This window comes from Mobula birostris, chromosome X (genome assembly GCF_030028105.1).
Source record: "Mobula birostris isolate sMobBir1 chromosome X, sMobBir1.hap1, whole genome shotgun sequence".
Classification (NCBI taxonomy): Eukaryota; Metazoa; Chordata; class Chondrichthyes; order Myliobatiformes; family Myliobatidae; genus Mobula; species Mobula birostris.
This window is the reverse complement of record NC_092402.1, coordinates 69936036-69961699: the sequence shown is the minus strand read 5'-3', so window position 1 is coordinate 69961699 and position 25664 is coordinate 69936036. Positions and strand designations below refer to the sequence as shown.

Genomic DNA, 25664 nt, shown 5'->3' with positions numbered 1-25664 from the left:
TGATGTTAGAAGCTGGGGTGATAAGGCAAGACAAAGATATTGCAGAGGCAAGGTAAGCCACAGCAGAGTCTGATCTTGTGCAATTGCTTCACATTTACATTTTCCAGAAAAAGGTAATAAGGCTTAATTTCCCATAATCACCATCACCCCCTCCCTCTTTGCTGTATCAAAAATAGATCAATTGTAAAAAGAGCCACTGACCCCATGTGGTATCACACCTCATCAAGAGCACTCCACACCACCCCAAACCTGTAAACAAACTGAACTATGAAATGTCTTACAGTAATACAAAATCCTGAATAACACCCCCCCCACAACCTCAAATTAAATCAATGAGCCCCCGCACCAGCAGTTGCTGTGAAGACCTTATGGAAAAGCACTGGGGCAAGACATCATTAATCCCACAGAAACTTCAAGCTCAGACTCACCTTGCAGAACATAGATACTCCAGCAGTACTCTCTTTTCTCGTTGGAAAATCAAATCCACCTCCTGCACATGACTGCTATAAACTATTCCCAGAATGGAGGTTTCCAGGACTTTTGACAGCACCCAAGGTTTGACTTGGGCAAAGGAAGGGAAAGATGATCCAGGTTCCTATTTCTGACTTCTATTAATGACTTGATTCATATTATTGGATAATGGAAGACAGGCACACCCTAAAAGTGAACTAATCCTTGGGATGAGAGGGGAGGAAGAAGCCAGTCGCATTCTCCTTTCACAGACAAGACTATCATTCAATTGCAGTACTTACATTTAGAAATTCCCAGTGTTCTTCTCCCGGCACTTTGGTATCTTTCCCTGTGTATTTACATTGCTGTAACAGAAGTTGGCCGTACATGGCATGAAGACACAGCTGCTTGCCAACATTGTGACGTATTTCAGACTGGGATGTATATTCAAAATACTGAAATTATCAATGGAGACAAAAAAGTGTATATTATCAAAACAGCATATACAGCAGATCTCCAAGCAGAACCACAGTTATAAGCTAATCTATGGTGAGAAGGCATTACATACAAGTCCTTCTCACGTCCAAAACCATCATCCATTCATTGGCTAAAAGTGGGAAGTGGGAATTCTGTCCAATTTTCCTCAATTGATTGAGAATCAAAGCTAGGACATCTTTGGTCTACTCACTGTTTTATACTGATGAATCATAATAGAAAGCACTCAGCACATTTCTTCCTCCCTCAATAAACATGACAACTGGTTTCCTCTCATTATCTTTCTCACTCATGATGGTAAAGCATCTCCAAAAGTTTTCAAGACCACAATGGGACAAAAAAAAAACTAAGGTCAGACCACAGCTTCCTACAATTTGCATTACACTACCTTGCTTGTAGGTTTAATATCCATTTGCTTTGTTGCTCAAATCACGGTCATCTTATCTGTCAACAGTCCAGATCTCCCAATTTCAGTCATAGCTAACTTAACTTTACATGACCCCTGGGCTGCATCTTCCAATTCACCCACCCTCTCACGTTTGGTATGGTCTGTAAAGTTAATTAATTTGTCTGACAGGCATCAATAGATAATCCAGTAGTTAATACATCATCTTGAAAAGGAGTACAGACCGTGCATGATTAAAACTTAATTCCTTCTTTCTTGAACAACATGTTACTGAACCTACAGGGGAACGTGCCATCTTAGATCTGGTCCTGTGCAATGAGACAGGTAAAATTAGTGATCTTGTAGTTAGGGATCCTCTTGGAAAGAGTGATCACAGTATGATTGAGTTTCTCATACAAATGGAGGGTGCAATAGTTCAATCTAAAACCACTGTATTACGCCTAAACAATGGAGACTACAATGGGATGAGGGAGGATTTGGCTAGTGTAGACTGGTAACACAGGCTATATGGTGGGACAGTTGAGGAACAGTGGAAGACTTTCAAAGAGATTTTTCACAGTGCTCAACAAAAGTATATTCCAGTTAAAAGCAACGACAGTAAGGGTGGGGAGAGCCAGCCTTAGATAACTAAGGAAATAAAAGAAAGCATTAAACCCGGCGTCGGCAACCTTTTTGCCTCTGTGGGCCAGATCGCGTATTAATGAGCGGATGGTGGGCCAGATAAATGTCATAAAAATCTTGAAATATGGGAATTATCCATTTAAATACATCTAGTTATGTTTTGCCTCAAGTTAATGAATAACGCATGCTAGAAAATCATTTGTGCTTAAAGTTGCCTACCCCTGCATTAAACTAAAAGTTCATGCATACAAAGTTGCCAAGAGTAATAGGAAACTGGAAGATTGTGAAAATTTTAAAAAGCAAAGTATCACTTAGCAAGCAATAAAGAAAAGGAAGCTAGATTATGAGAATAAACTAGCACAAAATATAAAAACAGATAGTAAAAGTTTTTATAATTATATAAAGCAGAAAAGGGCAGCTAAAGTGAACCTGGGTCCCTTGGAGTTTGAGAAGAAGGAATTAATAATGGGTAATGAGGAAATGGCAGAGGCTTTGAATGATGGTATTGTGTCAGTCTTCTGGTGGAGGATACATCGAATATGCCAAAGAGAGATGTTATGGAGGTGAGGACCTCAATACCATAGCTATCACTAAAGAGGTAGTGCTGAGCAAACTTGTGGGCCTGAAGATAGCTAAGTCCCCTGGTCCTGATGGAATGCATCCCAGGGTACTGAAAGAAATGGCAGAAGTTATAGTAGAGGCTTTGGTGATAATTCACCAAAATTCTCTGGACTCTGGACAGGTCTCAGTGGATTGGAAGACGGTGAATGTCATGCCACAGTTCAAAAAAAGGATGTAGGCAAAAGGCAGGTAATTACAGGCCAGGTAGTTTAACATCTGTAGTTGGGAAAATGCTTGAAGCTAAAATTAAAGAAGAACTAGCAAGGCATCTGGAAAGAAATGGATCCATCAGGCAGACGTAGCATGGATTAGCAAAGACAGGTCCTGTTTGACAAACTTACTAGAGTTCTTTGAGGATATAATGAGCTCAGTGAATAGAGGGGAACAGATGAATGTTGTTTACTTGGATTTCGATAAGGTGCCGCATAAAAAACTTATCCATAAGATAAGGATGCATAGAGTTGGGGGTGAGTGTATTAGCATGGATAGAGGATTGGTTAACTAATAGAAAGCAGAGAGTTGGGATACATGGGTGTTACTCTGGTTGGCAATCAGTGGTGAGCGGTGTGCCACAGGGGTCAGTGCTGGGCCCATAACTGTTCACGATATACATTAACGATCTGGAAGAGGGGACAGAGTGTATCTAAGTTTGCTGATGATACTAAATTGAGTGGAAAAGCAAATTGTGCAGAAGAGTGGGCAGGGATCTGGCAGATGGAGTACAATGTTGGTAAATGTGAGGTCATCCACTTTGGAAGGAAAAATGAAAGAGATTATCATTTAAGTGGTAAAAAAATACAGCATGCTGCTGTGCAGAGGGACTTGGGAGAGCTTGTGCATGAATCACAAAAGGTTAGTTTGCAGGTGCAGCAGGCTATCAAGAAGGCAAATGGAATGTTAATCTTCATTGCTAGAGGGATTTGATTTCAGAGCAGGGAGGTTATGCTGCAACTGTACAGGGTACTGGTGAGGCTGCATCTGGAGTACTGCATGCAGTTCCAGTCTCCTTACTCGAAGGAGGATATACTGACTTTGGAGGCAGTGCAGAGGAGGTTCACCAGGTTGATTCCAGAGATGAGGGGGTTAGACTATGAGGAGAGATTGATTCGCCTGGGACTGTACTCACTGGAATTCAGAAGAATGAGAGGAGATCTTATAGAAACATACAAAATTATGAAAGAGCTAGATAAGATAAAGGCAGGAAAGTTGTTTCCACTGGTAAGTGAGTCTAGAACTAGGGGACATAGGATGGAGATAAGGAGGAACTGCTTCTCCCAGAGAGTGGTGAATGTGTGGAATTCTCTGCCCAATGAAGCAGTGGAGGCCACCTCAGTACATATATTTAAGACAAGGTTGGATAGATTTTTGCAAAGTAGAGGAATTAAGGGCTATGGGGAAAAGGCAGGCAGGTGGAGATGAGTCCATGGCCAGATCAGCTATGATCTTATTGAGTGGCGGGGCAGGCTCGATGGGCCAGATGGCCAACTCCTGCTCCTACTTCTTATGTTCTTATGTAAGTAACTTGCTTTTTCAAATGATCATTATCTGGTACCTGATTTCCTCCCATTCCATGGCATGGGTACATTATCAGAGGTTTCCCACCATGATTGTTTTCCCCTGCATCCAAGCAGCTTCCAGTTCCCTTGTTTTTAATCTGTAAAATAATATACACTCCATCAATTGGCCATTTTAATAATTGATGTGATGAAAGCAAGTTGTAAAAGTGCTGAATAGAAAGTAGAGATTGCAAAGCAGTAACCTCACTGAGGATGAAATAAAATCACCAATGCCTCATACAATTCCAATCCACATCGAAGGAATGGACCAAACCACTGTCTGGTAGCTGCATGACCCCTACATCATTACTTTGGGAGGTCTTAGCCCTACAGCACAAAAGTGCTCCACATTTAATAAAGAATAGATTGCATAAAACACGAGTTTGGGCTTAGCAACTGGCAGCTCTTCAGCTTCAAGTTGGTTTTGAAACAATCACAAATGCACAAATTGAACTTGGATTTCTATAGGGTTTACAGTATTACATAGAGAGGTATATTCTGTTTTATCAGACGGTGGGGTCATAATGGGAAGCAGGGATTGTATATAAGGTGTAAAAGCTCAAGGATACCAAACAGAAATTTAAAGGCTGGGAGAGAAATCTTAAGGGAAAGAATTCTAGAAGATAGGATCTAAACAACATTGAGTCGAATTTACTCCATCAATATACATTTTAAAAAAGTCAATTACAGAATACAGATTTTTAACATAATTAAAACAATTTGCTGTTCCAGTTAAAAAGTATTATTATTGAAGCACTGTTAATGTCAATATTATTATTAAGTCTCCCGTCCAATCTCTGCAAGCTTAGTTCATGGATTTTAAAATGCAAATGAGAAAAAAAAGTTATAGTTAGGGCCTAAAAGTAGTAATCTTAAGAAGTGCACAGAACAGACGAGTTAACTCTCTTTGCAATATCAAAGATAAACACCATATGTTATATTGACCACAAACACTACGTACAAGTTTTAACATACTTATTTCTGAAAATAGATTAACACCTTGACCAAATCAGAGGGGAATTTAATCCAAGACATTAAGATAATTAACCAATTTCCAAACTGTGGCATAATTTCAATACCTGTTAAATCTTCAAAGAAATTGTGCTTTAAAATCATTTTACTTACAAAAAGTAATTCATAACTACAATGCAGATGTGTTTTCAAAAGACTAAAGCCTGTTAATTTAATGCATCACTTAACTCACCGCCCCGTAACGTATCGGAGAGAAATCTGGTATAAAGATTTCAGGATAGATATTTTGCAGATACCAGGTGAAGTTCTTGCACTTCAAACGCTCCTTCAACTGAAACCTTTCTGAAAGATCACCAAAAGTTTTCTTTAAACAGAAAATAAAAAGAGAAATCGATTAATGCCAAATCCATCATATACTATAAATAGTAATCCATTCAGCCAAGATTATAAGTGTGCAGAATATCTCATCTTAAAATATTAGAAATCCAAAATAGGTTTCCTAGAGAGGTAAACAGTTGTTAAGCAGGACATTCTACTATGAACCACTGTTCACCACCCTCCACCCCACCCTGTATCCAAAATTTAGAAGATTATTCTGAAATCCTAGTCTGGATTCTAACTGAACGAGTTGCATGTTTCATCGTAGGAGTGGGAGGGAATGAATTACTTTGGGTGGTGGAGGGGGGGGGGAGGGAGGCAGAATGGAGAAAGAAAATAATGCACCTTATTGAAATGAGGATTGACTCTAATTAGAAATGAACATTGTTCAGGTATTTTACTTTCATCCACTTGATATACTGTATACTGACTGTAATATTATAATTTGGTTCATGTCTATTCTCACGTAGTGGTTAACCAAGTATTCTGAACATGCTGAATAGCAAGGGCTCCGAACCCTTTTCATGCCATAGACCTCTACCGTTAACTGAGGAGTCCGTGGACCCCACGTTGGGAACCCCTGGATCAGTGTGTACTGGATAGGTGAAGAGACCATAAAACCAGATAGCCATCACAGTGGAAGTGAAATGCAGATTTGGTATAGTGAACATTTAAGAGTTACATAGAAACACAGAAAATAGGTGCAGGAGTAGGCCATTCGGCCCTTCAAGCCTGCACCGCCATTCAGTACGATCATGGCTGATCATCCAACTCAGAACCCTGTACCTGCCTTCTCTCCATACCCCCGATCCCTTTAGCCACAAGGGCCATATCTAACTCCCTCTTAAATATAGCCAATGAACTGGCCTCAACTGTTTCCTGTGGCAGGGAGTTCCACAGATTCACCACTCTCTGTGTGAAGAAGTTTTTCCTCATCTCGGTCCTAAAAGGCTTCCCCTTTATCCTCAAACTGTGACCCCTCGTTCTGGACTTCCCCAACATTGGGAACAATCTTCCTGCATCCAGCCTGTCCAATCCCCTTAGGATCTTATACGTTTCAATCAGATCCCCCCTCAATCTTCTAAATTCCAACGAGTATAAGCCTAGTTCATCCAGTCTTTCATCATGTGAAAGTCCTGCCATCCCAGGAATCAAGCTGGTGAACCTTCTTTGTACTCCCTCTATGGCAAGGATGTCTTTCCTCAGATTAGGGGACCAAAACTGCACACAATACTCCAGGTGTGGTCTCACCAAGGCCTTGTACAACTGCAGTAGTACCTCCCTGCTCCTGTACTCGAATCCTCTCGCTATAAATGCCAGCATACCATTCGCCTTTTTCACTGCCTGCTGTACCTGCATGCCCACTTTCAATGACTGGTGTACAATGACACCCAGGTCTCGTTGCACTCTCCTTTTCCGAATCGGCCACCATTCAGATAATAATCTGTTTTCCTGTTCTTGCCACCAAAGTGGATTACCTCACATTTATCCACATTAAATTGCATCTGCCATGAATTTGCCCACTCATCTAACCTATCCAAGTCACCCTGCATCCTCTTAGCATCCTCCTCAGTTGGGATACTGATAGTGGAGGTGATGTAGTCTGGACATTTGGGAGAAGATGGAAACATGATAATACAATGGAAATTTATTTGCTGACACTTGCAATTAACAGCAGTAGCTTAACATTCAATGACAATGTTAGGGCATTTTTGGGGTTAAGACAGAGCAAAAAACTTCAGTCAATAACATGAGCCACCAATCTACAAATCTGAATATAGACTGTAGATTAAATTTAAAATGCAGCTCTGAACAACGGTTTCCTAAAATCATGAATCACAGTTAATGGGAAGACCAGACAATGCTGATTAAAATACATTTAGGTGTCTGTGGTGTGGGTGTGAAACAAGAGGTATGAAGTTTGTGTGTAGTTCAAAGGAAGTATGTGGATACATTGTAAACACGGAATTGTCCTTTGAACTTTAGCACATAAAATATCATGTAGCGTTGAGTCAAGCAGGCCTTTTTCCTCCGAAATGCCTGCTGAGTCTCATTTTGTCGAATAAAAAGACTGCTTCAATTCTACCAGTACTTCTCTTTGGTGACCTTGTTCACACGTCCCAGAGAGAAGTACTGGTAGTTTCATTGAATGAACAATTGGCTAAACTTAGATGTTTGTTGGAAAAAACACCAACTCCAACTGAACAGCTTTTTACCTCCTACGATCGTTAGATTACAGGAAAGGAATAGAATCTGGAAGGCAAAGAGCAGGGTCTGTTCTGAGCTAAAAACCCCATTAACCAAGTAGAAGGGAACTAGCTGCAATTGTGTCACCCACCTCCCTTGCCATCTTCTCTGCCTGCTGGTTCCTCCTGTAAAACAGCTCCTTGTAGTGATCCATCCAGACCTCAGCCAGGCGCACTTGGTTGCGTGCTATTACCTGCACACCTTTGGGGAAGCTGTGTGGACTCTTGGTACGGAACACATGACCCACCACTGAGCAGGGAATGATCTCCAACTGCCCACCACATTGCCAGACCTAAAAAAACATTAAACAACATGATCATCAGCATGAGCATCAAAAGTCAATAAGGCATTGATTTCAACGTGGAATTTCATTTATTATTCCTTATCAATTTCCAGTAAATTTATTAAGCCCTGATATTCTGCAGAAAAACAAAGAGAGCACCTAATTTTTTTGTCATAAAAAGAAAATCCCAGAGACTTGTGTCTCTTAAGAATAAAAAGGGTGTTCATTATCATGAAATTATGGCTGTCTAACATCCTGCTTAAATATATCTCCTTGTTTGAATAGTGACAGAAGACAATTCCAACAAAGAAAATGGACTTTGAAGAGTTAATGATTCAGGCAGTTTTGAGGAGTGGAACTGACTTATCAAAATAGGTAAATTTGTTACACCAATGTGCTGCAATTCCATGTTTCAATTTATTCATGCAGGTAACATTTATCCAGATCTGCTAGCATTGAGTACTTTATTCATTTTCAATTGCATTAGCCTTTCTCTGCTCCACTCCCACCCTGACCTCGCCACCTACTGTTAGTCTGTCCCCCAAATTGAGCTAAAGGCAAGAAATCTCCATCTTCAACACTCCCTGAAAAAAACTACTTCAGTCTACCTTGTTTTAAAGCTTTAAGCTGTCCCAATTTCACCCCAATCCATTAGGAATGATCTGTACTACAGAGCTGGAAGACTAATTCTTCAAATGTTTTTCATTTACAACGTCAATAAAGATAGAGGCAGCCATTTAATTTACCATCCAGACAAAATCTCCTTTCTTTCCAGCCCCACCCACCAAACACTCACTGGCTTCTAAAGGTGACATATAGACCTTGCAACCTTGAAGTGCATTTTGCAGTCTCCAAATACCCCAAAGTACTTTCCAGGAATGAGGTACTTTCAAGCATAGCCAATGTAGTAATTTGCACGTGACATGACTCCACAATCACATTGTGGGATCTTGTCATATTCATTGTGATTAATGAATAATCATAACAACCTGATCACATTTCTTGTGATGCTTGTTTGAGGAATAAATACTAGTCTGGAGAAAGGTGCCCTCACCTGCTCCTTTTCTGTTAAGTGCTGTGGGATCTTTTACAGCTATTAGATGTATACAGGCCCTTGGTTTAATGTCCTTTTGGAAAAACACCAGCTCTGACTGGGCAGCATATCCCTATTAGTGTACTGGACTGCCAACTGACATGCTCAGCCTTGTATTATTACTGAAAAATATTTTCCGCACACTGATGCTCTGACATGCTAACACTTACAGCTTTGTTTTTCATCTGTACCTGGAGTGTTCTGAAAAATTGAACCTGTTCCAATTTAACAGAATAGACACCTATCCAGCCCATCAACTTTAAAAAGGTGAAACACAACGATTAAGTTACCTTCACTGTACTACTGCGCCACCTTCTGGTTGATCTTGCCACATCTTCACAAAATTCTCACCCTGCAGCACCAATTAGTATGGACATTGCATGTATGGACATAACAAGATAATTGACATACTTTGCATTTTCCCTCCATAGATCTCCCCCAATAGAGTAGATTTCCCCCTTATAGTTCTCCAAGAAACTATGTTAGAGATAGCACACATTGAACTCACGATAAATTAACAAAAAACATTATCCAGAAATAGAGCTCAAGTCTGTTCTTACTCAATTTAATGATGCTTTGCATGCAAGCCTTAAAGATGCAGATGATGAAGGGATTAAAAGTGGAATTTTTAAAGTCAGAATCGGATAAACTGAATAAGCAACAGCTGAAGCCATGTCATGAAAATGTAGAACACCTGAAAAATGTCAGACCGAAGGAATAAAGATTTATTTTGTATTAATGTAATACCTTCAGCATAGAAGATACATCCAAAGGCACTTCACAGAACAGTAATTGGACAGAAACAGACAAAACAGAGGGGAAGACAAAGAGATGGTTTCTGGTGGGTTTACAAGTTTCTGGAGTAAAGACAGAGGAGAATTGGAAGAACACAAGCGAGGAATGAAGAGTTTGGGGTGGGTCTACATAACCAAACACTAATTAGATCATACAATATTCTGTTTACAAAACAGCCTGAACAGATCTGTGTGATTAATGTCCAAGTGACTTCAAAAGAAGAGAAAAAAAATACAATAGATTCTGGTTAATGGGGCCATTGGTTAATTGGGGCAGCCACTTATTTGGACAACCCTTAAAGAACAAAAACTAATTGAGAAAATAGCCTGGATTCCCTTAGACCAGGGGTTCTGGACCTTTTTTAAGCCATGGACCAATACCATAAAGCAAGGGGTCCATGGACCCCAGGTTGGGAACCTCTGATCTATTCTGAGGCTGCACCTTCGGGTCCTAGAATCCCCCACTACAGGAAACATCCTCTCAATATCCACTCTATGTAGGCCTTCCAATATTCGATAGGTTTCAATGAAATCCCCACTCATTCTTCTAAACACCAGTGAGTACAGGTCGAGAGCCATCAAATGCTACTCAGTTAACCCTTTCATTTTTGGGATAATTCTCATGAACCTCCTCTGGACCCTGTCCAATGCTAGCACATTCTTTCTTGGATAAGGGGCTGAAAACTGCTCACAATATTCCAAGTGCGGTTTGACCAATGCCTTATAAAGCCTCAGCATTACATTCTTGTTTTTGTATTCTAGTCCTATCGAAATGACATTGCATTTGCCTTCCTTTCCACTAATTCAACCTGCAAGTTAACCTTTACAGGGAATCCTGCATGAGGACTCCAAAGTCCCTCTGCACCCCTGATTTTTGAATTTTCTCCACACTTTTATTCCTTCCACCAAGGTGCATGACCATGCACTTCCCTACACTATATTCCATCTGCCACTCCTTTGCTTATTCTCCCAAGTGTCCTAATGCAGACACCCTGCTTCCTCAACACTACTTGCCCATCCACCTATCTTTGTATCATCCGTAAACTTGGCCACAAGGCCATCAATTCTTACATCCAACGTGAAAAGAAGCAGTCCAAACACCAAACCCTGCGGCTCACCACTAGTCACCGCCAGTCAATCAGAAAACACCCCCTCCTACCAATCGGCTAATCTTCTATCCACGCTAGTATCTTTCCTTGAATGCCAAGGGCTCGTCTTGTTAAACAGTCTCATGTGTGGCACCCTGTCAAAGGCCTTCTGAAAAATCCAAATACACAACATCCACTGACTCTGATCTATCTTAGCTGTTATTTTCTTAAAGAATTCCAACAGATTTGTCAGGCAAGATTTCCCCTTTTGGAAACCATGCTGACTTTGGCCTATTTTGTCATATGTCTCCAAGTACCCCGAAACCTCATCCTTAATAATAGACTCCAACATTTTTTTCAACCACTGAAGTCAGATTAATTGGCCTGTAATTTCCTTTCTTCTGCCTCCCTGAGTGGTCCTCTGGAACCATTCCAGAATCTAGAAATTCTTGCAAGATAATTGCCTCCACAATTTCTTCAGCTACCTCTTTCAGAACCCTGAGGTGCAGTCCATTTGACTTGTCTACCTTCAGACTTTTCAGCTTCCCAAGCACCTTCTCCTCAGTAATAGGAATGACACAAACTTCTGCCCCCTGACACTCTCGCATTTCTGGCATTCTACAAGTGTCTTCTACAGTGAAGACTGACACAAATACTTACTAAGTTCATCTGCCATTTCTTCATCCCACATTACTACCTCTCCAGCTTCATTTTCTAGCAGGCCAATAACCACTCATCTCTTTTACTCTTTGTGAATCTGAAAAAAGCTTTTTGTATCCTCTTTTATATTATTGGATAGTTTACCTTCATATTTAATCTTTTATCTCTTTATGGTTTTTTTCAGTTGCCTTGTTAGTCTTTAAAAGCTTCCCAATCCTCTGCCTTCCCACTAATTTTTGCGATATTATATGCACCCTCTTTTGCTTTTTATGTTGTCTTTGACTTCTCGTCAGCCATGGTTGCCTCATCTGTTTTTGGAATATTTCTTCTTCTTTGGGAAGCATCTTTCCTGCGCCTTCTGAATTACTCCTAGAAACTCCAGCTGTTCTGCCACCATCCCTGCTAGTGTCCCCTTCCAATCAGCTTTGGCTAGCTCCTCTTTCATGGCTCTGTAATTCATTTATTTGGGACACCATGCTGCTTATTTTCATCAGGAGTCTGTTGCTAAACGTTTCTAACTAGCGAAAGTCCCATACATCTGTGTGGCTGTTAGATATTGCATTGTGCTTAGAGCAAAGTTTTTAAAAAGCATCAGTTGCATATATTTGTGTTCAAAAAAGTGTTTTTTGTCACTGATAGTTGGTGAGAAATAAGCAGAAAGGCAATTCAGAACTGTTTTGTTCACCGCAGTTTCAAGCATTGAGGCTTGCAGATGCTAGACACGCCCAGTATTGAAACTGAAATGATTTCACTACTTCAACAAGTTAGGAACTATGAAGAATTTGAAGGTATCGACAAATCATCTTGAATGTTACAATGAAAATGAAGATTTGGAGGGTGCAATCATCAAAAGCATTGTATTAAGGCAGTTCATAATCTGCACTGGGTGTCTGCATTGATTTTGTTCATTTATAGTCAATCAAAAGAAAACGGCAGCATACACTGGATGTATTTTTTCAGTTGATAAGTATTAGGAACTAATACAATTTTATAGTCCTGTAGTAGCATTGGTACTGTTCCAACTTGTTTTGTACTTATTTAAATAAATAATTTGTTACTCAGTTAAATGGTAGTTTGTCTTTTTTTTTTAAATACCTTTTTAAATATTTCCGTGCAATTTCAGCTAATTGGGCCAGCTGCTTAATTGGGCCAAAATGTACAGGTCCTGCTGTGTCCCAATTAACCAGAATCCACTGTAATAGCAGTTATATTTTCTACAACAGGCCTTTCGAATGCAAACAACTTGCATTTATTCCAAAATACATCACAACTAATGATGCACTTTTGAAATATAGGCAACGCAATAATGGAAGCAGGCACAGAACAGTCAATTTGCGCAGAGCATTCTCCTAAAATTAGGCAAGTGATCAGATCAACTGTTTTAAATATTGGTTGAGGGATATTAATTGTTTGGGACCTTTGAAAAGTGCCCCATGATTATTTTAGATTTCCTTGGGAGGTATAATGTATCAAATGAAAAATGGCACCTCTGGCTGTGCATTAATGTCAGCGCTGCAACTGCCTGGATGAAAAGCTTACATCTACAACCTTCTGACTCCAAATTGTGAGAACGGTCTCTCTCAGTAGTACCAACATCAGTCAATTTTTAATCTCTGAATTTATCTACATTCACTATAGCTGTTGAAAGCACAGTGACTTCCCCACAAGGACTCATGTATATACATTCATGGCTGGAGTCAATATGCAACCAGTAAAAATCAATGCCAGTGTTCTGAGTCAGTGCCAAGAATGGCAGGAATTTTCATTCTAATATACTGACTTCAGAAAAGCATCGTCATTTGTAACCTAAGTTATAAAGAAAATAGTTGCCAATTAGGATCTACAACAGTGTACAGGGCATCCATGTAGCTTTAATAGTATAGGCAGTTTAATTAGAAAATTCAGACAAATACAAAGCAATTGGCATACTAACTATTCTGGCCAAGTAGCCTTATGCAGTTTCTGGGACAGCCCCAACTCCTTAATAGAGCAGCTCATGACATTATTTATGGGGATTCATAAAGATAAAGGAACCATTGATTACAGAAGATATACCTTTTTTAAAAATTGTATTTTTGGAGAAGAATTTTGGTTGTGGGCATGACAGCACAAAGTGAGCAACTTTTTTAGCTTTATAAATTGAGGGTCAAATTCAGACCAGTTTGATAAAAAAAAAAAAGAGCTTCTAGGAGCCATAAATGAAATAGAGATGGGGCTTCCAAAACATATCTATTTACATCAACTGCTTAAACAGCAATGGTCAAAATTAACCTGTAATCATAGTACATCAGCACAATGGAAATGTTTAATACAAAAAGATGCAGAATGTTAAATTGGACAAGGCAAAAACCCACAGTTCTTCTATGTGTGCATTTCTAGTTGATCATTTGCAGTTCTGGTCACCGTTACAGGAAGGGTGTGGAGGCTTCGGAATGGGTGCAGAACAGGTTTACCTCGATGCTACCTGAATTAGAAAGTATGAGTTATAAGGAGAGATTGGACAAATGTGGGTTATTCTATCTGGGGCATTAGAAGCTGAGAGGAGATGAGATAGACATTTATAAAATGATGAGACATCACAGAGTAGAGAGCCAGAATTTTTTTTCCCCAAGGTCATAAATGTCAAGTACTAGAGGGGATAGCTTTAAGGTGAGCGGGGAAAAGCTCAAAGGGGTTGAGGGGGGTGAGCTTTTCTTTAAAGAAACAGAGAGGGGAGGGCTTGGTGGTATGCAGATATGATAGTGGTGCTTAAGAGTCTGTTAGACACAAATATGCATGGAATGGAGGGATATGGATCAAGTGCTTGAAGAAGAAATTCTGTTGAATCTGGCATCATGCTTGGCACAGACACAGTGGGTCAGAGGGCCTGTTCCTTGTCATACCGTTCTGCTCTGAGACACAAATTTGTCATGGGGTACCTTATTAATTTTTCATGCACAAGCATGGGCAATGGAAGAACTGAGACCAATTGACACGTTCAGCTGGTTCCCTAGTGATGATCAGCTAATCAAGCACACACCTGGGCACTTTCTACAACAGGCTGTACCTATGCATCTTGGGCCATAAGGTCTCATTTAAAATCCAACACACACAACCAAGGCGTGACCATTATAAATGTAAGCATTTGCATTTACCCTGAATGACATTTCCACATTCTCTCCTCCCCATATCTCCATCTGGTTGTCGTATGTTCCAATGAGTTCAAAGTAAGCTTTGGAGATCGCAAAGAGGCCACCGGCAAACGTAGGAGTCCTGAAAACAAACTAAAGATCAAATCTACTGGCTGCAGAGATTGCATAGTTTTATTTTGTACCTAATTGAAGGTCACCCAAATAATCACTGAGACACTCCAGCCTGAAAAGAGATGACTCACAAAATTTATATTTTTAAACAGCTGAAATTTTAATTCACATGGGAACAGATTTAACGCATCTATTCAGCAAGAATTGGGTGACTATCTCATGAGCCTTTATCACATTAAGCTATCCATTGTGTGACTGGAATTTCTCAGGACAAGTGATACTGATAGGACCACATTTACTGCCCATCTCCAATTGCTCTGAGATGAGAGTGAAATGACCCTTGAACTGCAGCAGTCCTTGTAATGATAGTGTGCCCACAATATACATATTATCATTTTCTTGGAATTCCTATTGATACATTTTCCTGCTGTCAGCTGTGCCATTGACTTTAGAATTTTGGCAGGCATGAAGCCAGTTGTGAAATGTTATTAATATAATCCCAGGGTTCACTAGCACAAGCTGTTAAGGTGGGCACATTTCCAGGAGCCCCCACACATTGCCACTTCTAAGTAACTGGTTATGGCAGCAACTCAAAGTGCTAGTCAGAACTTAATGCTTTCCAAAAGCCAATACTTGAAGCAGAGTGTGGAATTGTACAGGGAATATCCATTGCTCAAGCATCCTTCATCAGGAGCAAGGTGTCAGACTGAGCAGCTGTCACTTGGATAGAAACAGTAGGGAACACCTTGTGGAATTTCTGGACACAAGAAAAAACACAATAAACCAAAATAGCCTCCATTTCTGACAAAAGCAACTGGAGAACATGATCATATTAAAATACAGCCTCCACACTACTATCGAACAGGTTAAAAGAAAACTTTGCATTTGAAAAGGACCACTGACTGACCTTGACTTGAAACTGAGAGACCATTTTCAGTCACAACAGGGTATGCTTTGTGAAAACAGTCAGCTTTCTTGTATCCTCAGATGGGTTTGGTTACACTTGAGCCTCAAGGTTTTCTAAAGATTACCATCATGAAAATAGTGATACTCATCCAGTATCAGTGCTTCAGTTGAGCTGAATCAGGGCAACCTCTACCCTTGATGTTTATCTAAATATAACTGCTTTCACTGCAGCTCTGACAAGTTGCTGACCAGCTTGTTACCTGTCGCCTCTCACCTGTCTGCAGATCTACTGAATGATCAGAGACCACTCCAAATTTGTTTCTGCAAAAAGCAATATCTCAACAAAAATAATCTGGATTTGGGATTACTTTTTTAAGAAATGTAATTTGGCTCCAAGAATAATCCCATTCCTCTTAATTTGCTTTGTTATCCATAGTTGGGTATAGAGCAGTGAGGTTCTTCTTATCTGCTGAGCTGCAGACCTCTTTATCCATTACTATATCACCCAGATATTCCCAAACCCTACCCTCGAGAAGTGTTCTGTCCAGTGTCTGATTTGACCAGCTGTCTGGTGGCAAGTTCATATGCCAATCATACATCAATGAGGGGATCAAAGCAAACAGAGATGCGGAGAAATTTCTTTAGCCTAAGGGTGGTGAGTTTGTGTAATTTGTTGCCACAGGCAGCTGTGGAAGCCAGGTCATTGGGTGTATTTAAGGCAGAGATTGACAGATTCTTGATTAGACATGGCATCAAAGGTTACAGGGAGAAGACCGGGAACTGGGGTTGAGGAGAAGAAAATAAAAAGGATCAGCCACGACTGAACAGTGGAGCAGACTCGATGGGCCCGATGGCTTAATTGTGCTCCTATGTCTTATGGAACAGCCCATCAAAATGGTCATAAAATGGAAAGGTGCAAGACCAGTGATTGATTTTACTCATGCACACATGGGATGGACCACAGGGTTAACTGATTCCCAAGCCCTCTTCAACTTCAGAGTTGACCTGCTGATACTTAAATGTAGGACTCAAGATTCAAAAGATTAGATTTAATAGTCACTCTAGCTGCTGTAACTTCCAGACAAGAACTCGTGAAAGAACAATAGCAGTTTAGAAAAATATCTTTTTAGCATTATATTCTTAAAGAGAAAGCAATGTGGCCCTGAATTTGCTGCATCACTGTGTCTGACAGCTCATGGATATGGAGGGTATTTGCGCTATTGATTCATGTGGCACTGTATTTGCGCTGTAATTTGCGGGACCGTTGGCATTGCAAGGTCAGTGACGAGTTAGGGATCGCGTACACACTGTAGCCAGTAGCTTAAATGTTCAGCAACCAAGTGAAACCAGAAATGCCAGAAAACAGATCTAGGTGCAGCATAAAAAGACAGGTGAGCTGCAGCTTCTGAAAACTGACTCAAGTTTCTTTTCCCCCAAGAACTTTATCAGAAAGCAAACAAAAAAAATCTCTACTGCCTTTCCACAGAAGTGTCGCAGAATCTATACATCTTGCCCTTTTCACTTATGAACAAGTTGTGGATGGTGAAAAACAGAAGAAAGTGCTGCAAGTGCTTCTCCAAATGCCAGGTTAATATCTAGGACCTTAACTGGGCACTGCAGCCAATTAGCAAATTTAGTGAATTTTGATCAAAAAAAAAGGGGCCAACCCAAGTTAGTACGTCAAAGAGAAGACCAAATTAAACCACTTTGATAAAGGGCAGACCATTAGTGTGATAACTGGTTCCTCAGTATCACAATTCACACTGACTTGCAGCACCCCAGCAATCCCATGGACATTGATCAACCAGTCTCATTGTGTCTCATGAAATAATCACACTTGAGATTGGGAGCCCTGTGAGAGAAAGCAATGGTCTGCAGCCTCAGAAATGAAGTACTGCTGAGGCCCTCGTTGCTATAGACAAGGAGTTAAACCATGGATTCACATCTTGGTACATTGGTGAATCAGAATCTACACGGTTTCTCCCATAGTCATGGGGCATGTGGAAGTGCTATGTAATAGTGAGACTAGTTCACACACTGGCTACAGTATCAGAAACATCAAGCCCAATTCCCTTTCAGATCACTTATGGATATGCAGTGTGTAGGCCATTGTAGCAATTTCCATTTTCTTATTACACAAAGAGAAGCCAAAGTCTGGTAATGAATAATCTTCAATCAACCAAAAAAAAGTTTTGCATAGCAAAGCTGGTAAGATGGGATCTTTGAACTGTATAAAATGGAAAAAGGAAATGAAACTCTTTCATAACTGCTGGGTGAGGCTCCACAGCTTGAAAAGCCTCATGTAACTCTTAAGTTTTTCAGGCCAAGAGACAAGTACCATAAGTGAAAATCATTACTATGTTACTCCCGATTTTAAAGCCAGCTGCAGTACAAAATAATTAGCAGTCAACATTGAGTGCATTAGCGACTCAAGTGGCAAGAATAAACTTGTCAGGTCGTTCAAGTTTAAAGCTGAGTGGAACAAATCACCACGGTGCTAAGTTCATTATTTCCATGGTTTCCTCATTTTTGACCATTAGACATAGGAGCACAATTAGGTTATTTGGCCCATCCTGTCTACTACGCCATTTGATAATAGTGGGTTTATCTTCTCTCTCAAACCCATTCTCCTGCTTTCTGCCCATAACTTTTGACGCCCTTACTAATCAAGAACTTATCAACATCTGCTTTAAATATACCCAATGACTTAACTTCCACAGCCACCTGTGTCAATGACTTCCACAGATTCACCGCCCTCTGGCTAAAGGAATTCCTCCTCACCTCCATTCTAAAAGGACATGCTTCTATTCTGAGGCTGTGTCCCCTGGTCCCAGAGTTTCCCACTATTGGAAACATCCTCTTCACATCCACTCTATCCAGGCCTTTCAAGATTCAGTAGGGTTCAAGGACATTTCCCCCCCCCCCCCCCCACCGCCACCACCATTCTTCTAAATTCAAGTGAGTACAGACCCAGAGCCATCAAACGTTCCTCATATGTTAACCCTTTTATTCTAGGATCATTATTGTGAACCTCCTCTGGCCCCTCTCCTTTTACAAGAAGTGCATCATTACAAATGGTAAAATTTCCTGGCAAATTCGGACTCAGCCTGAAAATCTTCAACTCATTAGTTAAATTATTATCCTTGGAAACAAAGTTTAGGGAGAGAGAAAAAATAAAACAGCATCATACAAGTGTCATTTTGGCCAATCTTTCAAACTGGAAATGATAGGAATCAGAATTGCTCCTCAAAGACAGGTTATTAAAACTAGTTACAAAATCACAGCAAGAAAGTTGCCAGCGATATCAAAAGGCTTCACTAACATGCATGACTCTGGCAGCTCCTGAAGTTGTTTGCTGATCATCTCCTTGCACCCTGAACCACCCCACCCACCCCCCCAAACCATATCCACATTTCCCAAACATTATCCCACATTAGCTTGGACCTTCACGAATGGGGCCTGCTCCATCAATAGCGTGGTATATCACACAGATTTACTCCTCAAAGGCCACTAACATTTCTTGTGGTTGGTCCCAGTACCATTCTCACACTTGCCATTTTAAAAAATTTCTTTGCCTTTGGTTCTAATATTCACTTGAAATCAAATTAAAAATCAACTATTATGGGGAAGGCATGCTTTTCAGATTACATACAATTATAATAAAGACAGTTGTCCCACAGCCAAAAAGAGGAAAATAGGTTATACAGAAAAATATATAATTAAAAATATTTAATACAAGTAAAAGATTGTACTCGGGTGCAATTTCACCCCAGCAACGTCACAGCTGTATTTCTTTGGTACAGTAATTATTTTGATAATTATAGCCTGTAAGGTATGGGTGGGAACAAGTGTCAATACACCATCCATTTACTTAAAAAGCAAGGAAAACCCGCAGAGGTTAAGAGTCAAGCAAGCTTCAACCACAACCACATTTTTGACCTCTGCAATGGGTTTATCTCAGCGACCACTTTGAAGTGTAGATAAGTGTACAGTGAAAGATACTTGATAATTTATGGACTTTTCCTCTGTCTTGTCATTTGTTGATGCCCCCCCCAACCCCCTCATGTTCATCGGCACCAGTCTCTTCTTGAACCATGGTTCAATGTTCTTGGATGCCAAGCTACCCCGCCCATTACCCACGGTACCTTGCAAAATTTCCCATTCTTCATGCACAACATCTGGGGCAAAAAAAGTTTAAAAAAAGACCTCTCCCTTGTTGGTCAGAGAAATGGATTTTTTTTTATATAAATGACATAGGGTGAAATAAGGGCACTGACTCCATTAAGCCACCCACTAAAATGTGGCATCCTGTCCAAGTGAAGCATTCTCACGCAGTAACAATGTCACTATTTTTTGATATATTGTACAAGAGAGATTTTTGACGTCTATGAGAACCAGTTGCTGCTCTGTTGGTGTAATGATTTAGCAGATTATTCTTTCACCTCTGGATTCTCCTGTCACTCATCATACCGATGGGACTTCGTTCTGCAGTGTTTGGCAACACTGGTAGGCTAGGATATAATGCGCATAGGACAGCTGGGGGCTGGCCATTAGGAATTAACCTAAGAGTGGGCCTGCAGGAGGACATAAATAAGCTGGCCTGGCAGTATGGGTAATAAATTATGAGAAATATAGATAAAGTGACCATTCTAAAGGACAGGAGATCCTGGCTGTATATGTGCAATGTTTTTTTGATAGTGGCAGGATTCTGAGAATGTTCAGCAAGGCGTGTGGATTCTAGGTTTCTTAAATAGAAGCACCAGGTAAAAAAAACAAGGAGGTTATGTTGAACTATTATTGGACCCCAACTTGAATACACTGTCACCACAATATACCATCGGAGTGTTGTGCAGAGCCCCAAGAGGATGTGGAAAAGTTTTACTGGAATTCAGCTACTGGGTTAGAATGGAAAAGTTGCTGTTGTGCTTCTCAGAGCATAGAAAGTTCTGAAGAGATTTTCTAAAAGTGTACAAGATCACAACTGGCTTAGATGTAGCATTATTTAAGAGGATTTTTTTTTTTAAAGATTAGCTTTATTTGTCATATGTACATCAAATTATTCAGTGAAATGCATCATTTGTGTCAACAACCAACTTAGCCCGAGGATGTGCTGGAGGCAGCCTGCAAATGTCTCCCTGCTTCTGGCACCAACATAGCATGCCTGCAACTTACTAACCCTAACCTGTATGTCTTTCTGGAATGTAGGAGAAAATGGGAGCACCAGGGGAAACCCGTGCAGTTACAGGAAAAATGTACAAACACCTGACAGACAGTGGAGGGAATTGAACCCCCATTTTCTGATCACTGGCACTGTAGAACACGATAGTAACCACTGTGCCACTGTGGTGTTTCAGAGACCAGTGGACAGAGATAAAAGACAAAACAAAAAGCGACAGTGGGGATGCAAACTAATGGATGACTATGATTAGACTCGTTGCCTTAAAATGATGGTGAAACAGAACTGATCCAGTGTTTTCAAAATAAATAAATAAGTGGGCTCTTGAGAATAATTTACAGGGCTCTGCACAAGAACAGAGAAATTAGTTAAGAATAAATTAATCTACAAAGGAGCTAGCAGGAACCCAATGGGCCAAGTGGCCTACCTCTGTGCTTTTAACAATTCTACAGGTTATCAATCTTTTTTTAAAAAAACAATTTAACAATCCTTGGGTGTACCATTCCATTTTGCACGCAAGGTATTGAATGCAAAAAGTCAATAAACACAAAAAACACTCACTTGATGGGATACGTTTCATCTTTTCTTCTTGCTATTTCATGAGGTGGAAGAGCTTCCCATCCAAATGACAAACTCCAGTCAAAGTTACCGCGGTTGTGGTGTCTTTCATACTGGACTGGTTTGGACACCTCAAATGTATTAAGATCAATGGTGGTGATGTCTGGGCTCACCACAGCAGTGTAATTTTCAGCTATTCTTCCCAGCAAAGGTTCCAACCAGCCACCAAAGCACTCACCTAAATATTGAGAGATTAGAAAATACTTTTATGTAAACCTTAAGCAAAAGAATTTTCCCCATCTCCAATCTTTCTTTCTCCATTTCCAGAAAGCAATATTGTTGGCATGCAGATAAGCCAAACCAGAGAGCTGTATAACAAACAAAACACGTTGGAAATATCAGTTCTCTTTCTTCCTCCACAGATATTATCAGCCTACTGAAAGTATTGCCAACATGTTCCATTTTTGTTTCAGATTTGCCTATCTAATCCATCTGCCAGGTTTTGTTACTGACAAAACTGGTTTCTCTGTAATCCCAATCAACTGCCTTCCTTCCATAGTCTCACTTCCTGGACAAGTTCCTTTAGATGTAGTTCGACAACTTCTGCCCTTCTAGACAGTTACTTCCTCATTTTCCCCCTCCACCGCATTGCATCAGCCAAGGGTAACCCAGACATTTTCCGGTCCAGAGTTTGGTTTCTGCACAGCTCTTTCAAATTGACATTACTCTGTTTTTCTTCATTGAACTGTCAACATATTTAATAAATTTTACTAATGATCAATGTTAGTCACAGTGCCCTACATCTGAATCTAGAATAGTTTTTTGGCTCAGTTAATACAGACATCGAACCCTGCAAAAACTCGTTTCAGGGAGCTAGCACCACCATTTCAGGGAGGTAGCATCCCCGCCCCCTGCAACCCAATATTCCCCCCTCCCCCACCCCCCGGTTGACCTCCAAGGGTGTATGTAATACTTTGTTTAGTGATTTTGTCTAATCTGTAAACCAAGTTGGGTATATGCAGAAAATGTGACATTAAAATATGTACTTACATTATGTTTATTCTATTACAACTTTAAGCAAGTCTACAGGGAGTTTGGCCTCATCACGTAGGACATCAACAGAGTAGCTCCTTAGCAGCTAGCCTGCTAGTTTAAATAGTGTTAGCTATGCTAATGAACGAATGACACCTGTTAAACTCACCTCAACATGCCTTTTACATTTTAACCCACCATGGGCAATAGAAAAGTCACTGCTGCAAACAGTGCAGCGAGCAACACTGTCATTATTTTTGAGGTTGACTGTAAAGCCCGCCCACAGAGAAAACTGATAGGTCTACTTAGCACAAAGAGAGACCAATCAGGATGCTCGCTGTCGCTCTCGGTCTCTCACTCTCTCTCTCTTTTTAAAAAAAAATCGATTTCAGGGATATTGTATATAATTTGCAGGCATCAGGGAGCCACTATCAATATGTGGGAGACTCCCGGAACTTCCGGGAGAGGTGGGATGTCTGATTAATGGCAATGTAAAACAACTGTGATTCCCATGGCATCAAAAGCACACGACAAAAGGGAAAGTTTTCTGAAATTCTACATTTGATCATGAAAGTGGCAAATGTTAATTTCTAATTCCCATGAGGAAACAGTTGGTGTGCTATGCTGCAGAAGCTCATTTTCATTGAGGTTCAACTTCACCCCACGTCATCTGTGCCAACCATACTGCCAGGTTCAACTACATTTCTTCTGCCTGCACAGGATCCACATCCCAACGTTCCCTGCATATACACTTGCTTATCTAAAAGCCTTTACAGATTAGTTCCAATGAGCGGCATGGTAGCATAATAGGTTCAGTCTGACCGCTGTCTGTAAAGGGTTTGTACGTTCTCCCCATGACCTCGTGGATTTCCTCCGGGTGCTCCGGTTTCCTCCCACATCCCAAAGACGTATGGGTTAGTAGGTTAATTGATCACATCGGTGTAATCGGACAACATGGGCTTGTTGGGCCTGGTGTCCATAATAGAAATATCTCTACCATATCCATTTCCGCCACTTACCACTCACTGTAAAAAAAATTGCCCCACACATCTCCTTTGAACTTTATCCCTCTCAGCTTAAATGGACATCTAGTCTTTGACATCTCTACGCTGGGGATAAAAATTATTCTGGCCATCTATCCTATCTATAATTTTATCAATTTCTATTAGCCTCTGATGCCCCAGAGAAAGCAGTCCAATTTTACCTAACATCTCGCTATAGCTCATGCTGTCCAGGCAACATCCTGGTAAACCTCTTTTGTACCCTCTCCGAAGCTTCAACATCCTCCCAGTAATGAGGCAACTAGAACTGCACACAATACTTTTAAGTACAGCCTAACCCAAGTTTTAGACAGCTGCAACATGACTTCCCAGTTCTTTTTCCTCAGTGCCCAGAACTACAAAGACAACCATGCCATATGCCTTATTTACCTCTCTATCTACTTGTGTAACCACTTTCAGGGGTTGGTCACTTTTGCTCTGCTGATAAAAGGGTGGGCACAATTTCTCAAATTTTATTGCAAAGTCAGACCCCGACTCCAATTCATTTTAAATTTTGCAGGTAAAAAGACACGCAGAAATAACAGGAATGGCTAATAATGATAATGGATTTCATTTGTTGGTCTTCAAAATACTAGCTGTGATTTACATAGACCATGGAACATAGAAATTTACAGTACATTACAGGCCCTTCAGCCCACAATGAATCTAATTCTAAACCTGATTCTGACAATGTTGTGCTGATCGTGTAACCTACTCCAGAAACTGCCTAGAATTTCCCAAGCGCAGAGCCCTCTATTTTTCGAAGCTCCGTGCACCTATCTAAGAGGCTGTTAAAAAAACCTATTGTATCCACTTCCACCACCGCTGGTAGTACATTCTACGCACCCACCACTCTCTGTGTGGCAAAACTTACCTCTGACATCCCCTCAGTACCTACTTCCAAGCACCTTAAAACTGTGCCCTCTTGTGTTAGCCATTCCAGCCCTGGGAAAAAGCCTCTGACTATCCACATGATCAATGCCTCTCATCATCTTATACACGTTTATCAGGATACCTCTCATCCTCCGTCGATCCAAGGAGAAAAGGCCAAGTTCACTCAACCTATTCCCCTAAGGCACGCCCTCCAATCCAGGCAACATCCCTGTAAATCTCCTCTGCACCCTTTCCACATCCTTCCTGTAGTGAGGTGACCAGAACTGAACACAGTACTCCAAGCGGGGTCTGACCAGGGTCCTATATAGCTGCAACATTACCTCTCGGCTCTTGAACTCAATCACAGAGTTGTTGAATGCCAACACACCAGACACCTTCTTAACAGCACTGTCAACCTGAGCAGCATCTTTGAGTGTCCCATCAACATGGACCCCAAGTTCTCTCAGATCCTCCACACTGCCAAGAGTCTTACCATTTATACTATATTCTGCCATCATATTTGACCTACCAAAATGAACCACTTCACACTTATCTGGGTTGAACCCCATCTGCCACTTCTCAGCCCAGTTTTGCATCCTATCGTTGATGTCCTGCTGACAGCCCTGCACACTATCCACAACACCCCCATCAGCAAACCTACTAACCCACCCTTCTACTTTTTCATCCAGGTATTTAATTGAACAAATTTAGAATTCATTCACAACTTAAGGGTATCAGTACAAGCTACACCTCAGTAACATTACAGTCAACTGAATTAAATTGGAATCTGATTACATTTCCAAGAGAGGCAGAAGGAAGGAAACTTATAGGCCAGTTAGTCTGACCTCAGTGGTTGGGAAGATGTTGGAGTCCATTATTGAGGATGAGATCTCAGGACACTTGGAGGGACATAAAAAAATAGGCCGTAGTCAGTATAGTTTCTTCGAGGGAAAACCTTACCTGACAAATCTGTTTGAAGTCTTTGAAGAAGTAACAAACAGGATAGATAAAGGAGAGTCGGTTCATATTGTGTACTTGGATTTTCAGAAGCCCTTTGACAAGGTGCCACACATGAGGCTGCTTAACAAGCTATGAGCCCGTGGTATTACAGGAAAGATTCTAGCATGGATAAAGCAGTGGCCAACTGGCAGGAGGCAAAGAGTGGGAATGAAG

At 40.7% G+C, this 25664-nt stretch overlaps 1 protein-coding gene across 9 annotated transcripts in view; it reads right to left on the bottom strand.

Annotated features, from left to right (window-relative positions):
- Positions 1-25664, bottom strand: part of LOC140191620 (polypeptide N-acetylgalactosaminyltransferase 6-like) — an 84461-nt gene that overhangs the window by 4435 nt on the left and 54362 nt on the right. For all 9 annotated transcript variants that reach the window (XM_072249182.1, XM_072249177.1, XM_072249185.1 and 6 more), the window contains 6 exons: positions 21550-21784; positions 14799-14916; positions 7838-8038; positions 5354-5485; positions 4146-4247; positions 753-905 (listed from right to left, as the gene is read on the bottom strand). In XM_072249182.1, the coding sequence (XP_072105283.1) occupies positions 753-905; positions 4146-4247; positions 5354-5485; positions 7838-8038; positions 14799-14916; positions 21550-21784 (941 nt within the window). The remainder of the gene's footprint in view (positions 1-752; positions 906-4145; positions 4248-5353; positions 5486-7837; positions 8039-14798; positions 14917-21549; positions 21785-25664) is intronic.